Below are 17,137 nucleotides of genomic sequence, written 5' to 3' on the forward strand. Positions count from 1 at the left end.
GCCCAGCTAATTTTTTGTATTTTTAGTAGAGATGGGGTTTCACCATGTTGGCCAGGCTGGTCTCGAACTCCTGACCTTACGATTCTCTCGCCTCGGCTTCCCAAAGTGCTGGGATTACAGGCGTGAGCCACTGCGCCCAGCCAACAATAATTTTAAAAATAGTGTTAAATTTTTAGAACAATTATTATAAAAAGTGGAGAGAAGTGAGTTCTCACATGCAAAATTATTTAATGAGATTGGGTACCTCACTTAGCTTAGTTACCTTTTTTCTAAAAAGTGTAAAGTAAAGTGTAGATTAATATCTTGTCTTATATATTTCAGACAGATGCCTTGGGGAAACAGTCTGTGAACAGAGGATTCACTAAGGACAAGGTAGGTTTCTAATTAAATATAGGAAAAAAAGCTTGAAGTCATATGGGACATCTAGAACAAGAGGCTGCAAATTTGAACATAAATACTGGGCTCAATGATTTTGTGTAAGGTGATTTTCCAGCTGTAGAAGTGAGAAATATTTCTATGAACTTTTGTGTCCTTGACCATGACCCCTAGCATAGCAGTTTAATTAAAAATAACAACCAAACTTTCTCCTCTTACCACCTGCAAAGTGCCGCAGGACTCATTGGTAAGGGTGAAGCCTTTGGGAAGTACATGGCAACCTAAGAGAGACTCCTCAGGAACAGAACTATGAAAACCTGTCTAGGCTTGGGGGCTCACTTTCTCTGGGCATGTGGGTTTTCTTATACTTGTTTTCTACTTTTGGAAATCTGTTTCATTGTCCTGACATGTTTGCCACAGGCTTAGAGATAGAGTTAAACTGTTTTGTTTTTTTTTTAAATTATGTGTTAATTGCTTTTTATTGTCTCTTTCAAGACTCTCAGTTCAATCTTTAACATTGAGATGGTAAAAGAAAAAACTGCAGAAGAAATAAAACAGGTAATGAATGGAAATGGGCTGGCCTACTCTATGAAAATGTGAATTCTGTGAACCAAATCTGAAAGTACATTTTCTGACACCTCTTTCTAGCCACAATGAAAGGTAATAATAAAAGGCAAAAGTGATGAATTACTTGAAGAACAATGTCATGAGAAAACTTGTCTTCTTTGTCACTCTTATATGTCTAATCAACTTGTATTTCTAGTTTCTTTTTCATTCCCATAATCCACATCTCCTGTAACCCTCATCAGTACTCTGTACCTGAATTACTGCACTACCTTTCCAAATAGGTTTCCCTTCTCCTTTTTTTTCCACTCCACCCATAATATGCTCATCAACTGAGTCCTCTGAAACTTCTCCTTTCATTATGGAGAAGTATAGTGTATTGGTTTAAAAACACAGACTCTAGAACCAAGCTGCCGGTTTTAAGTCCTAGCTCTGCCACTATCTATAGGACTTGGACAAGTTAATCAACTTGTCTGGGCTTTAGTTTCCCTATTTAAAGTGGAGCAAATAATAGTACTTACCTCATAGAGTTATTTGGATAATTAAATGAGTTAACATTTATTATCACTTAGAACAGTCCCTGGCATAGAGTAATTGCTATATTTATGTTTTTTAAAAAATGGGAAAAAAATATATTAGGAACCTGGTCACAAATGTTCAGTGACTTCCTGTATTCCTTTTCTGGGCATTCATAGCTCTCCATTATCACAGGACCTTCTTCAGGAAGCCTCCTGAACACTTTCCTTCAAAGCACTCATGAGCTATCCTGCCTGTTTGGTCATTTATATTTTTATACCTGTGATTCTTTTCTCTCTAATAAGCTATATTTTTGGCATTCTTTATAGTTCCATGAATTATATATTAGGTAGATTGAGAGGATCAAAATAATAATAAAAGCAGCATACTCTGTATCAGGTACAATGCCTAATGCTTCATATGCATTATTTCATTAAATTCTCTTAACCACCCCGTGAAGTGGGTGCCATTATTCCCAGTTTACAATTGAGGAAACTGTGACTTAAAAAGATTATGTAACTTAGTCAGTGGTAGAGCTGAGACTCAAACCCATGTCTGTTTGACTCTGCATCATATTCCCACAACTGGAAGTTGTGCCAGTTGCCATGGGTTTCCTTTGTATGCTGGTATCATTTATTTTAGCACACATTTAATGCATACCAATTAAATGTCAGACTCTGTGCCAGATACAGAGATAAATGAGAGAATCCTCATCCCCAAGGAGTTTTAGCCTCCACAAAACGGATCAGATCAGCACAAGGTTCTTTCTGTTAACAGAGGCATATGCAAAGTGTCAGGGAGAACTCTGGCTGTGCCTTTGGAAGAAGTACCAAAGGAACATGGACACAAAACATGTCATTTAGGGGAAAAAGAAGCCAGGCCCAGGAGGCCTGATCATATGACAAGTATCATTGAGACCTATAGTTTTAGGTATAAATTTGTGTTTGTTGAAATGAGTAGCTAAATTCAACTATATAAGGAAACATATATCAGTCTCATGAATTTCAGTTTTGATTCATAAACTGTCTGCTAATATCATAAATTAAATAAAAATAATCAGAATATGCTGTCCTTAAAATGAGAAGACAATGTTTTGACATGCAAAAAAAGAAAAGGTAAAGCAGCCTTATGCCACATTGAGAGTAGTTTCCATAGGTCCTAGGAGTTAATAGTCCTTTTGTGCTCTGTGTTGATTAGATGGATCACACTTTGATTAGTATCTTCAATTGGGGCCCCATATTTTAACAGAAATGTTGACAAAACAGACCAACTCTAAAGGAAGTTGACCCATTCTTCAACACTAGCTCACTCTGGTGTCACCTTGGTTATGATACCCTCCTCTACTTCTATGCCTTTGTTAGTGTTGTCATTCTCTGCTTCAAATGTGTCTCTTATCTCCTTCTCCTGCCCTACCTGTTATCTTCCCAGCCTCCTTATTTCCCTACTAACTCCTAATCATTCTTCAGGATACAGTTCCAAGTGTCCCTTCCTCTGGCACTCTTCTCTACCCTGGGTTAAGTGCCTCTTTTAGATTACATGTTTCTTATTATTTCACAATCATCTATCATTCAACCAGCATTTCTGAGTACTTTTTGGGTTGCAAGGCATTGGTGACAACACAGCAGATACCTGCCTACAGGGGGCTTGCAAACTAGTGAGGGAAATAGATCCATATGCAAATGATCTTATTATGAAGTAGCATATCCTAGGCATCTTAAGAGAGATATAAAATATGAAAGCAAGGGGGAGGAAATAAATAAAATAGAAAAGCAGCTCATAGGAAAACTTCTGACTGTAATATCAAGGGAAACTACATGGAAGAAGAAGCATATAGGCTCAGCTTCAGAGGACAGGAAGAATTTGGGAGGTCAGAGGTAGGAGAGAGAGGCTTTCTAGTCAGAGCCAATAACATGTAAAAAGGCATGGGAAGGCAAAAAAAAAGGTAGTAAAAAATAACACAGAGCATCCATATGATATTAATGGTAAATAATAAAAAGACACAATATTGCATATATGCTACATCTATGTATACTATAAAAGACATACTAGAAAGAAATAAAGTAACAGTGGTCTTTGTTAGGGTGGTAGGACTATGGGCATTTTTTCCTTTTCCCTGTTTTCTAATTTTCAAATTTTATTATATAATTTTTTTATTCCCCACCTTTTGGTATTTGCATCATGAAGGTCAACTGTAGCTTCCTTGTTCGTTAGTGTCAAGCAGAGGTAGGACTTCTGATTGGTATATACCATAGTCAGATCCAACAGACCTTATCTCTTCCACATGTAGAAGACTTTCTGGAAGCAGGACTTTAAGAGCTGCCTATAACATGCCAATAATATCTAATACGGTTTTGCTGTGTCCCCACCCAAATCTCATCTTGAATTGTAGTTCCCATAATCCCCACACATCATGGGAGGGACCCAATGGGAGGTAATTGAATCATAGGGGCAGTTACCTCCATGCTGTAATGAGTTCTCACGAGATCTGATGGTTTTATAGGGGGCTTTTCCCCCTTTTGCTCATTCTTCTTCCTGTCACCATGTGAAGAAGGATGCGTTTGCGTCCCCTTCCACCATGATTGTAAGATTCTTAAGGCCTTCCCAGCCCTGTGAAACTGTGAGTCAATTAAACCTCTTTCCATTATAAATTACCCAGTCTCTGGATTAAGAAAATATGGCACATTTACACCATGGAATACTGTGCAGCCATAAAAAAGCATGAGTTCATGTCCTTTGCAGGGACATGGATGAAGCTGGAAACCATCATTCTCAGCAAACTATCACAAGGACAGAAAACCAAACACCACATGTTCTCACTCATAAGTGAGAGTTAAACAATGAGAACACATGGACACAGAGTGGGGAACACCACACACTGGGGCCTGTCAGGGGGTGGAGGGCTGGGGGAGGGATATCATTAGGAGAAATACTTAATGTAAATGACAAGTTGATGGGTGCAGCAAACCAACACGGCACACGTATACCTATGTAACCTGCATGTTGTGCACATGTACCCTAGAACTTAAAGTATAATAATAATAATAATAATAATAAAATAAATAAATAAATAAATAAATTGCCCAGTCTCAGGTATATCTTTATTAGCAGTGTGAGAATGGACTAATACAATATCTAACAAAAGCTAACATTATTTGTAGTGTTTATTCTGTGACAAGTGCTGAGCTAAGCACAGACCTACATTATTTCAACTAGTCATGACAATTCTGTGAGGTTATTATTGCTATTTTATTGATGTTTTTTAGGGAGTTTTCAGTAATTTGCCAAAGGTAGTATAGCTAGTAAATGACTGGAGCTGAGATTCGCATCCAGGTCTGCCTGACTCTGAACCCTGAGCTCTAGTCCTGACTCTCTGGGAAGGCTCAGTTGGCTGGGGAGGTGTAGGTTTGGGGAGGAAATAAAAATGTGAAAAAAAAGAAGTTGTCTATCACACACAAGGCACATATTAAGAGGAATGACTTTTAAAGTCAGAGAATCAGTTTCTCTGTCAGGAATTTGTTATTAAGAGTTACAGTTTAATCATCTAGAAGAGTGGATTGTATTAAATCTTTTTTGTGATGTGCTAGTAATGAAAGCGTTATACTGGGTTTTTCTTCTCTGTTATCAAATAGCATATTCCTCTGAGCAATGAAAACTGTCACCATTTCTTGGCACATGTTGAAAAGATTACCCACATGTCACAGACACCCCTCTCTTTTTTGTACAGATTTGGCAGCAATATTTTGCAGCAAAAGATACAGTCTACGCAGTTATTCCTGTAAGTAGTTTGGAGGGCAAAATGAAAGTGTTACAACATGAAAGTCGGTTCTCTAACCTTAGCAGGCAGTTGCCTTTACTTTTCCTATGTTTATTGCCTCTTGAGAAGCTGCATTTTACAGCCCTGAGAGTTTTTATTATGCCCTGAGCACCAGAGATTGGAAGCTCCATATGGTATATTTATGGCTCTTGTTTTCCTTCTTTCTACTTTAGAAATGTCTCTGAGTCAAGTCTCTGACAAGGGAGCGTGGTATAAGTTCATGTTGCTGAGTAATTTCCAGATGACTTTTTTTTCTTACTGATGTTTTCCAACCAAGCTGTTGGAATTTAAGACAGGGCCTCTAGCACAGCTTTTTTCCCTTCTTGCCTATAAGTGACCTATACCTGAGCTGACTTGGAGCCTCTTCCTAGTCTTTCTCTGGTGAATATTCCCCTTAGCAAGTGGCATTTTCTTGGTCTTTCCCTTCTTGAAATTATTCTTAGAGATGGTCACCATCTACTGCTTGACCATTAAGGTCTGTGACAGAGAAGGGATGCTGCTGGCTTCTCTGGTTTAATGTTTTGCTGGCCTCCACTATAATAAAGCATCTGAAGTACTGGATTATCAGCTAGTTCTTTGTTTTTCCCTGAAGGAGGGGTGGGAGCTTAGGTTAAGTTTCTATCAAGCACACAAATATATATTGAGATTACATGAGTAAGTGTAAGATTAAGGAGGAAAACATATAGATGGAAGGATAAAGCCAGGCCTTTTGGTGGTTATGATGGTATCACTATCTTTTTTTTTAATCTCTCATATATATATATCCTTATCCTACATGAATTCAACAGCCAGAAGAAGAGTCTGCACTTTTTGTGATGTTTTAGATCTCTGATACTGACTCATTGTTTGAACAGGCCTTCTTAGCTCTCCCTCAAACTGACTTGGTGACTTGATGTCTCTGACAATTGTTAAAGTTCCCTGGAGCATTTGGAGCATTGGTGCACCTAGTCTTTACACATAATTCTGACAATAAACAGCAAAACAGACATCTGGTTTTTCCTGTCTTTCTGTCATAAGAGTGATTTGAAAATGATGAAACTTAAAAGACTGTTTTAGTTGTATTATAATTCTAGAATTCAGTCTTGGTGAATTACATGTGATAGTGGCCTTTTGTGTTTTACTATGTGTAGGTTAACTTTATTCTTTTCCAACCTACAGGCAGAAAAGTTTGATTTGATCTGGAACCGGGCTCAGTCCTGTCCAACAGTAAGTTTCTGGTGATCATGTAAGGGTTGCTTATCAATGTTGCCAAACAAGTATTTTCCAGCCAATCACGTCATATTCCATACTGTCTCACATGTTATAGTGCTCTGTTTACTTAATAAAGATGCTCACATGTTGATTGTACTAATAAGTGACATTTTCAGCCTTATGAAATCATGTGGGTTTGACCCAGTAAGCCTCTGGCTTTTTAGCTCCCTACCACATCAGCCCTTTCTGATGTAGATCTTAATCTATCGGTACAAGTGCGTTTTCGAAGACATCTGAGACCTTAATCTTTTCAACTTCTTTTTTTTTTTTTTGCTTTTATTATTATTTTTAATTGACACATAATTATACATATTTATGGGGTACAGTGTGATAGTTCAATACATGTGTGCATTGTGTAATGATCAAATCAGAATAATTAGCACATCTATCACCTCAAACATTTATCATTTCATTGTATTGGTAACATTCAGAATCCATTCTTCTAGCTACTTGAAAATATACAATAATTGCCATTCTAACTGGTGTGAGATGGTATCTCATTGTGGTTTTGATTTGCATTTCTCTGATGGCCAGTGATGGTGAGCATTTTTTCATGTGTTTTTTGGCTGCATAAATGTCTTCTTTTGAGAAGTGTCTGTTCATTTCCTTTGCCCACTTTTTGATGGGGTTGTTTGTTTTTTTCTTGTAAATTTGTTTGAGTTCACTGTAGATTCTGGATACTAGCCCTTTGTCAGATGGAGTAGGTTGCAAAAATTTTCTCCCATTTTGTAGGTTGCCTGTTCACTCTGATGGTAGTTTCTTTTGCTGTGCAGAAGCTCTTTAGTTTAATGGCAATCATTAAAAAGTCAGGAAACAACAGGTGCTGGAGAGGATGTGGAGAAATAGGAACACTTTTACACTGTTGGTGGGACTGTAAACTAGTTCAACCATTGTGGAAGTCAGTGTGGCAATTCCTCAGTGATGTAGAACTAGAAATACCATTTGACCCAGCCATCCCATTACTGGGTGTATACCCAAAGGACTATAAATCATGCTGCTATAAAGACACATGCACACGTATGTTTATTGCAGCTTTATTCACAATAGCAAAGACTTGGAACCAACCCAAATGTCCAAAAATGATAGACTGGAGTAAGAAACTGTGGCACATATACACCATGGAATACTATGCAGCCATAAAAAATGATGAGTTCATGTCCTTTGTAGGGACATGGATGAAATTGGAAATCATCATTCTCAGTAAAGTATTGCAAGAACAAAAAACCAAACACCGCATATTCTCACTCATAGGTGGGAATTGAACAATGAGAACACATGGACACAGGAAGGAGAACATCACGCTCTGGGGACTGTTGTGGGGTGGGGGGAGTGGGGAGGGATAGCATTGGGAGATATACCTAATGCTAGATGACGAGTTAGTGGGTGCAGCGCACTAGCGTGGCACATGTATACATATGTAACTAACCTGCACATTGTGCACATGTACCCTAAAACTTAAAGTATAATAATAATAAATAAATAAATAAAAAGAAAATATACAATAAATTATTGTTAATTATAGTACTCCATAGTGCCATAGAACACTAGAACATATTTCTCCCATCTAGCTGTACTTTTGTATCCCTTAACCAACCTTTGGCTATTCGTTCCTCTAGTAACCACTCTTCTACTCTCTCCTTCTGTGAGATCAGGTTTTTTTTTTTTTTTTAGCTTCCAACATGTGAGAACATGTGGTATTTGTCTCTCTGTGCGTGGCTTATTTCACTTAACATAATGTTCTCCAAGCTCATCCATGTTGTCACAAATGACAGAACTTGTTTTTTTGTGGCTAAATAGTATTCCATTGTGTATAGATACCACATTTTCTTTATCCATTCATTTGTTGATGGACACTTAGGTTGATTCCATATCTTGGCTATTGTGAATAGTGCTGTAGCAAACATGGGAGTGCAGATATCTCTTCAACATACTGATTTCCTTTCCTTTGGATATATATCCAGTAGTGGGACTGCTGGATCATGTGGTAGTTCTCTTTTTAGTTTTTTGAGGAACCTTCATAATGTTTTCCATAATGGCTATACTAATTTACGTTCCACCAATAGTATATAAAAGTTCCTCTTTCTCCACATCTTCACCAGCATTTTTTTTTTTTTTTTCATTTAGAGATGAGGTCTTACTGTGTTGCCCAAGATGGGCTTCAAATCCTGGCCTCAAATGACCCTCCCACCTCAGACTCCTGAAGTGCTGGGATTACAGGTTGTCTTTTTTTTTTCGTAATAGCTGTTCAAACTGGGCTGAGATGCCTGTTTTATTGGCAGTTTTCTTCACAGTTTTGGCTATGCTATCCTGGTAATATGTGCCTAAAGGAATTAAGAGGTCGTAGCTGAAATACTGAGCTGCCAGAAGGCCTAAGGGAAAAGGAATAGGTGGGGTGGACCAGCTAACTTGGTATCAGTAATGATTTCTCGGGTTTTCAAAACATTTTTGGAAACATTGCTGAAAACAGAGAATACCTAAGTAAATGGAAATGATATATACCATGTTCATGGATTGGATGGCTCAGTTTGTTACATTTTGTTTTGTTTTGTTTTTTGAGACAGGATCTTACAGTGTTGCCCAGGCTGGAGTGCAGTGGTGTGATCATAGCTTACTGCAGCCTCAATCTCTTTGGCTCAAGCAATACCCCCACCTCAGCCTTCTAAGTAGCTGGGATTACAAACATGCACCCCCATGCTCAGCTAATTTTTTGTATGTTTAGTAGAGACAAGATCTCACTTACGTCGCCCAGGCTGGTCTCAAATTCCTCGGCTCAAGCAATCCTCCTGCCTCAGCCTCCCAAAGTGCTGGGATTACAGATGTGAGCCACTGTGCCTAGGCTTTGTTATTGTTAAGGTGTCAGTTCTCTCCTAATTGGTCTCTAGATGAAATACAATACTAATCAAAACCCCACTAGGCATTTAAGAAATTGATGAGCTGCTTTTAAAATTTTACTTGGATATTTAAAGGACTGAGATAGCTAAAACAATTTTGAAAAAGAACAAAGCTTGAGGACTTACATTTCCTGATTTCAAGACTTACTACAAAGATACAGTAATTAAAACAGTATGGTATTGGCACAAAGATAGACATGTAGATTAATGGAACAGAGTAGAGTCCTGAAATAGACAAACATATATGTGGTTAGTTGTTTTTCAACAAAGGTGTCAATAAATTAGAGAAAGGATAATCTTTTCAACAAATGCTGCTAAAACAATTGAATATCATGCACAAAAAAGAGGAATCTCTACTTTTACCTCACAGTGTATACAAAAATTAAAGTAGATCATAGAAGTAAATGTAACTTTTTTTTTTTTTTTTTTGAGACAGAGCTTGCTTTGTCACCCAGGGTGCAATGTAGTATGATCTCAGCTCACTGCAACCTCCACCTCCCAGGTTTAAGCTATTCTCCTGCCTCAGCCTCCCAAGTAGCTGGGATTACAGGTGCCTGCCACCACACTGGGCTAATTTTTGTATTTTTAGCAGAGACAATTTTTTTTTTGAGTCAGAGTCTTGTACTGTTGCCCAGGTTGTAGTGCAGTGGCGTGATCTCTGCTCACTGCAATCTCTGCCTCCCAGGTTCAAGCGATTCTTGAGCCTCAGCCTCGTGAGTAGCTGAAGTTACATGAGCCCACCACCACACCCAGCTAATTTTTATATTTTTAGTAGAGACAGGGTTTCACCATGTTAGCCAGTCTAGTGTCAAAACTCCTGACCTCAAGTGAACCACCTGTCTCAGCCTCCCAAAGTGCTAAGATTACAGGCATGAGCCACCGCGCCTGGCCCATAAATGTAACTTGTAAAGGAAAATAAAAGAAGAAATCTAAATTACCTTGGGTTTGGCAAAGATGTCATAAGTACATTACAAAAAGCACAAACTATAAAAGAAAAAAATCACCTTGGGCAATATAGTGAGACCTTGTCTCTATAAAAAAAATTTTTCAAGCACCTGTTGTCCCAGCTACTCAAGAGGCTGAGGTGGGAGGATCACTTGAGCCCTGGAGGTGGAGGTTGTAGTGAGCCCAGACTGGACAACAGAGCGAGACCCTGTCTCAAAACAATAAAAATAGGCCGGGTGTGGTGGCTCACGCATGTAACCCCAGCACTTTGGGAGGCCAAGGTGGGTGGATCACTTGAGGTCAGAAGTTCAAGACCAGCCTGGCCAATATGGCGAAACCCCATCTCTACTAAAAATACAAAAATTAGCTAGGCTTGGTGGTGTGTGCCTATAATCTCAGCTACTCCGGAAGCTGAGGTATGAGAATCGCTTGAACCTGGGAGGCAGGGACTGCAGTGAGCTGAGGTCACACCACTGCACTCCAGACTGGGTGACAGAGTGAGACTCTGTCTCAAAAAAATAATAATAAATAAATTAGATTTCATCAAAATTAAAACATTCTATTTGCATACCCAAATAGCTTCTACATTCATAGCAACATTAGTCACAATAGCCAAAAGGTGTATAGCTCAAGTTATATCAGAAACTCTTATAACTCAATAATAAAGAGGATAGACAAATGGACAAAGGATTTGAACATTTTATCAAAGAATAGCAGATAAGCACCTGAAAATATGCTTGACAGCATTAGTCATAATGGGAATCCAAATTACTACAGTGAGATACCATTAGAATGACTAAAATGTCAAAAACTGATCATACCAAGTATTGGTAAGAATGTGGAGCACCTGGAACTCTACTGCCGGTCATATTGCAAAATGGTACAACCACTTTAGAAAATAGTTTGGCAGTTTCTTTAAAAATTAAGCATATACCTGCCATACTAACTAGCCATTCCATTTCTAGATATTTTCCCAAGAGAACTCAAAGAATATGTCCATAGAATGACTTGTGCACAAATATTCAAGCAGCTTTATTTGTAACAACCAATGCTGGAAACAATGCAAATGTCTGTCACTAGTGCACAGGAATTGTGGAAAGAGAGAATGTGCATGTGTGTGTGTGTGTGTGTGTGTATACATACACAATGGAATAATATTCAGCAGTAAAAGGAATGAACTATTGATACATGCAACAACATGGTGTTCTGTGAAAGGGCCATATGTGCAAAACGACCCCCAAATGCTGAAGGAGCTGAAAAACCAAAGAAGGAGGCAGACAAATCCAATTTGTGGGTATGGGATGATTTATTGGGGGAACTTACAGACAGGAGTTTCGTATTGGGTGGCTGCAATACAGGTAGATCTCCACACCACAACCAGACAGACCCAATATGTCTTATATCTTGGGGAAAGTATACATGCTCTGGAAGGAATGTGTAGGTGGATACAGTCATCACTGCCTATGATTTCTGCAACAACATCAAGGATTGTTTTGGAAGAATAGATGTTTCTACATAAAGAGTAATACATCAACTAGACATTTGGGAGGCATTCCTGGACTTGGGGTTAGTCAGAAGTCACACGGTGGACTAGCATTTAAAATAAAGTCACTCTTGTTCCTATACATGGATAGATCATGAAACAGTTATGCTGAGTGAAAGTAACCAAACCAAAAAAGTACTCATTTTGTGGTTCTGTTTTTACAAAATTCTACAAATGCACACTAACCTATAGTGGCAGAAAGCAAATCAGTGGTTGCTTAGGGACAGTAAGGGACAGGGAAGTATGAACTTCAAAGGGCAAAGAAAACTTGGAAGTGATAACCATGTTCATTTTGTTGATTTTGGTTATGGTTTCACAGTACACATATGTCACACTCATCAAATTGTGTACTTTAAATATGTGCAATTTGTTGTATTTCAAGTATACCTCAATAAAGCTGTAAAAAAAATATTTTCCCTAGCAAGGGATCATCTGTCAAGTAGGCACTAAGTTTATCTCATCTAATAATAATAAATTGGAGCCTGAGTAGTTGACAATAAGAAGATAATTTGTGACTAATGTGTATTGGGCTGCTTTATACTTTTGTTTTGTTCTGGCACCATTCTTTTCTCTACTACTCATCCCCATTCTAAACATCTTGAGCATAAAACTTATTTTTTGGTGTTTAGTCTGGAGCCATGCTCCAATATCAGCCTTATCTGATAGAATGTGAAGTAATTACAGCAATTGGAACGAGCTAATTCAGCAGCATTAGAAAGTTTAGAAATTGAAACATCCATCAAGAGAAGGATAAATAGTGATAAACTTCTACAGTAGAATTCCATACAACAGTGAGATATTTATGAATTCGGAGTTATAGATATCAACATGGATAAATCTCAGAAGCATACTATGAAGTAAAAAAGTTACAAAAGGATACACACACTTTGATAAGATTTAAGTTTTTAAACATATAAACTACTGCTTGAAAAAAAATTTTTCTAAAGACAGGGTCTCACTATGTTGCCCAGGCTGGTCTCAAACTCCTGGGCTCAGTCGGTCCTCCTGCCTCAGCCCCCGAGTAGCTAGGACAACAGGCGCATGCCACCACACCCGGCTATTTTTTTTATTTTTTTGTAGTGACGGGGTCTCACTATATTGCCCAGGTTGGCCTCAAACTCCTGAACTCAAGTGATCCTCTGACCTTGGCCTTCCAAAGTGCTGGAATTACAGGTGTGAGCCACCATGCCCAGCCTGTAAACTACTACTTCTTAACTTGCAGTTATACACATATACATTAAAGTATTAAAATATGAAAAAGGAGGATAGACACCAAATGCTGGATAGATGTTAACTCTGGGATGGGATTAGAAGGGAATGCAGAGGGAACCTCAATTGTATTTCTGATGCTTTCTTAGATGGATTGATAAGTACATGAGTATTTATTGCCACATATTAAAAATGTTTCAGGCTGGGAGCAGTGGCTCATGCCTATAATCCCATCACTTTGGGAGGCTGAGGGAGGCGGATTGCTTGAGCCTGGGAGTTCAAGACCAGCCTGGGCAACATGGCAAAACCCCATCTCTACCAAAAAAAAAAAAGAAAGTAGCCAGGCTTAGTGGTGCACACGTGTAGTTCCAGCTACTTGGGAGGCTGAGTGGGAAGATCACCTGAGCCCAGCAGATCAAGACTGTGGTGAGCTGTGATCATGCCTGCACTGCAGCCTGGACAACAGAGCGAGAACCTGTCTCAAAAAAATAAAAAAATGTTTTAAAAAAAAATATGGAGGAAATGGAATGAATGTTACAGGTGGTTGGATATAGAGCAAATAATTTCATTTATTCATCTGTCTCCTTGTATATCTGTTTTTCACAGTTTCTATGTGCTCTGCCAAGAAGGGAAGGTTATGAGTTTTTTGTAGGACAATGGACAGGTACTGAACTCCACTTCACTGCACTTATAAATATTCAGGTAGGTGGCTTGTGCCCTTCCTCTAGAGGAAAGAGGACTACCCCTTGGTAGGACTAGAAACCCTTGCTGAGGCTCAAGGACACAGAATAGCTGCTTACTCCCAGCATTTATTATTGTGGCGCAGATGAATTGTCATACTTTTTGTGTTGGACTAGTTTTCTAGGCCCTCCTCAATACCTAGAAATTGGAAAAGACTCCAAAACACCTTCTCTGACTACTTCTGGTTCTCTTTTGTCTCTTCCCCAGACCTCTAGTTGTATATACTGCATGTGCCTCACTTAACAAACATGCCTGAGTTATGATGGCTATCTTTTTAACCCAAGCTAGAAGCCCCTTGAGGAAAGCTCCAAGTCTTAAATGTGTTTTATTAACTAGGTCAACACCTTCCAACATGCTAAGTGAATAGTTTCTGTTTAATAAATGTTATTTTGTTTGCTTTCTTCCTTTATTTCTTTATTTCCAATAAAACAATATTAATTATAATATAATTATATATATTATATATATAATTATATATATAATTAATTATATATATATTAATTATATATAATTATAATATATATAATTAATATATATAATTAATTATATATATAATTATATATATAATATAATTAATATAATATATAATATAATTAAATATAATATTTAAAAGTTAGATTCAAAACATTTAAAACTTTTAAAATAAAAGTCAATATTTTAAATCATAACTAGGATTGGCATTCTATACTTGGAGGCCAAATGTGGCAAAAAACAAGCATGAATTATATTGGCTTTGAAGTTGGGGTAAAGAATGCAAAATAGAATGAAGGAACAGCTTTTTACTTTGCTATTTTGTAATATGTCTAACAACCCTTTATTGAGTACATACTTTAATAACCAACAATTTGATGTACTTACTATGTGCCACATGTTTTATATACATTACGTCATTTAATCCTCATAATATGCCATATTTACTGTTATTATTTCTAATTACATAGAAGAAAGTGGCCTCAGATGTTAGTTCACATTGTCTAATAAGTGATAGAGCCAGGATTGAGCCCAGGTTATCTGACTTCAAAGTCTGTGAACTTAATCATTATGGGATTGTGTTAGGAACTGTGCTAAGACTTGGAGATCTGTGAGACAAGGTCCCTGCCTTCATGGAGCTAATATTCAGGTATAGGAGAAAGATCCAGAAACATAATTACAATAAAAGTGATTAGTATAATATTAGAATGATGACCAAAATGATCAGTGTAACATTAGAAGTATGTTCAAGAAAAATGAGATGCTGAACTATTACAAGTACCCTAGTGATAGCTGGATATTTATAATTAAAAAGACTCGCTGAAATTTTAGAGATAAAGTCCAGGAATCTTCTTTTGAATGTAGTTGTTTCCACCTGTGCTATATAGGGGCTTTAGCTTTGAACCCATCCTCTCTACCTAGTCTAGACTGGAGATTTAGTAACCACTGCCCTGATCATTCTTCATAAAATCATGGTGTTTTCATCCTTCTTCTCCCCTTCACCCCCCCGCAACCCAGATTATATTTTAGAGCTGCACATTACAAATCTGGCTCATGTGCAAACTCTGCAGCTCCTGCTACAGCTTAAAAGAGCTCAGTCTTCAGAGCCAGCCAAGGGGAGTAGATTTCAACTGTGAAATGCACTAGTCCATAAAAGTGGCAATTACACAGGCACGTTGCTTTCTTTAGAACTTGATTTGGTAGCTGCTTGTGCCATTTTGTTTTTAAATGTATGGTCACAATGATGGATTCACTGCCTACTGTAAACATTTTCTGGGAAAAAAGCCAAACCTTTTCCAGTTGAAGACACAAATAACACTGTGCAAACTGTCAGTTTCACTGTGCCTTTGCAGGCCTGACCTTACCACCACATACCAGTCCTCCAACTCACTAGCCACCCAAGGGGCTGTTAAGAGCCAAAATTTCCTCTAGACTGTCTATTGCTTTGAAATTGCAGTTTGTTGTGATGGTACCTTATTGAGCCTTGATAAGTGTTCCACCTTGCAGACCCGAGGGGAAGCTGCAGCCAGCCAGCTGATTTTATATCACTATCCTGAACTTAAGGAAGAAAAGGGCATAGTGCTGATGACTGCAGAAATGGATTCCACATTTCTGGTAAGAATTAATTTGCAAAACTCTTTGGATTTACCTCGTGGCACTGAAGGTATTACTCTTCTGCCAAAGCTCATGAGAGAGAAAATTTCAAAGAGCTACATATACCTTGTTTCTTACTTATGTTAAAGGTGACAGTGAAGTTGTCTTGCTCAAGATCTTCCAATTTGAAGTTAGTACAGATCCTCAATCATTTATTCACAATTCTGAAACCCATGGGCTCTGAGAACAAAATGTTTTTGTTCTCATTTGGTCACAAAACCTTATGTAAACTTGAACTCATTTGGTAACTAAATCTTTAAACTGATGTGAAACTATTTATATAACTAATCCCACTTGGTGTGGAGTATTATGCATTTTACTAGGGAAATATTAATGTGTTTGAGTATGGGGAGTCACATAATATAGTTATACAGTATCTATACCTGTTATCTTTCTAAAATTCAATAATTCTGAATCTAAGACACATCAGGCCCTAAGGGTTTCAGATAAGAGATTGTAGACAAGTAAATGGCTTCTTAATTATAGGGAAGAGTTGTATTGAAGCCTAGGATAGCTCTCAATATTTTATCTTCCTTCACACTGTTCATTTATACAACATTCATCATTTATAGTGTTTTTCTTTCCTCCTTTTCCCACTCCTAGATGGAATCACTGAGATAGAGCATTGACCATATGCTGATAGTTAATGATGCCCACTGTGTTCTCTCTGCACATCCAGGTGCCAGGAGCAGTGTTGTGATTACTGTACATTGTCTGTCTAGTCCTTGCTCATTTCAGTCACATATCCTTTTATCTGGCAGAGGTTAAGTTCAGAATGTCCCCAAACAGTGGACACTTCCCCCTAACAGTCTTCATTACAGCACCCACTTATTTTTTCTCTTTCTCTTACCAGCTGCATAGGGAGAAAGAAGTGATATCACTCAGCTGATATCTCACAGTAGCAGTAACCCACAAACCTAGGACACAGTGAGGATTCTACTTCCCTATTATTCTTGAAGCTATTCAGTACCATCTCTCCCATTCTTCCTTCCACATTAACCTTTCCATTCATCACATTCAACTGAAAGCCAAAATTCTATCCAAGAATATGGAATTGCCATTAACTGAGATAGGCAAGATTGCAGGAGGAATATGCTTAACAGGAAAATCAGGAGCTCACTTTTCGATGTATTAAATCTGAGATGCCTATTAGATATCCAAGTA

The 17,137-nt window shown here is 37.9% G+C and overlaps 1 protein-coding gene across 2 annotated transcripts in view; it reads left to right on the plus strand.

Annotated features, from left to right (window-relative positions):
• ATPAF1 (ATP synthase mitochondrial F1 complex assembly factor 1) overlaps nucleotides 1–17,137 on the plus strand; it is a 33,509-nt gene that overhangs the window by 9,441 nt on the left and 6,931 nt on the right. Inside the window, exons 3-8 of one of the 2 annotated variants that reach the window (XM_031008258.3) lie at nucleotides 322–372; nucleotides 871–933; nucleotides 5,180–5,230; nucleotides 6,428–6,475; nucleotides 13,715–13,810; nucleotides 15,827–15,934. In XM_031008258.3, the coding sequence (XP_030864118.3) occupies nucleotides 322–372; nucleotides 871–933; nucleotides 5,180–5,230; nucleotides 6,428–6,475; nucleotides 13,715–13,810; nucleotides 15,827–15,934 (417 nt within the window). The remainder of the gene's footprint in view (nucleotides 1–321; nucleotides 373–870; nucleotides 934–5,179; nucleotides 5,231–6,427; nucleotides 6,476–13,714; nucleotides 13,811–15,826; nucleotides 15,935–17,137) is intronic. The other variant, XM_031008262.3, reaches the window with a different exon arrangement.

This window comes from Gorilla gorilla, chromosome 1, assembly GCF_029281585.2.
Source record: "Gorilla gorilla gorilla isolate KB3781 chromosome 1, NHGRI_mGorGor1-v2.1_pri, whole genome shotgun sequence".
Taxonomy (NCBI): Eukaryota; Metazoa; Chordata; class Mammalia; order Primates; family Hominidae; genus Gorilla; species Gorilla gorilla.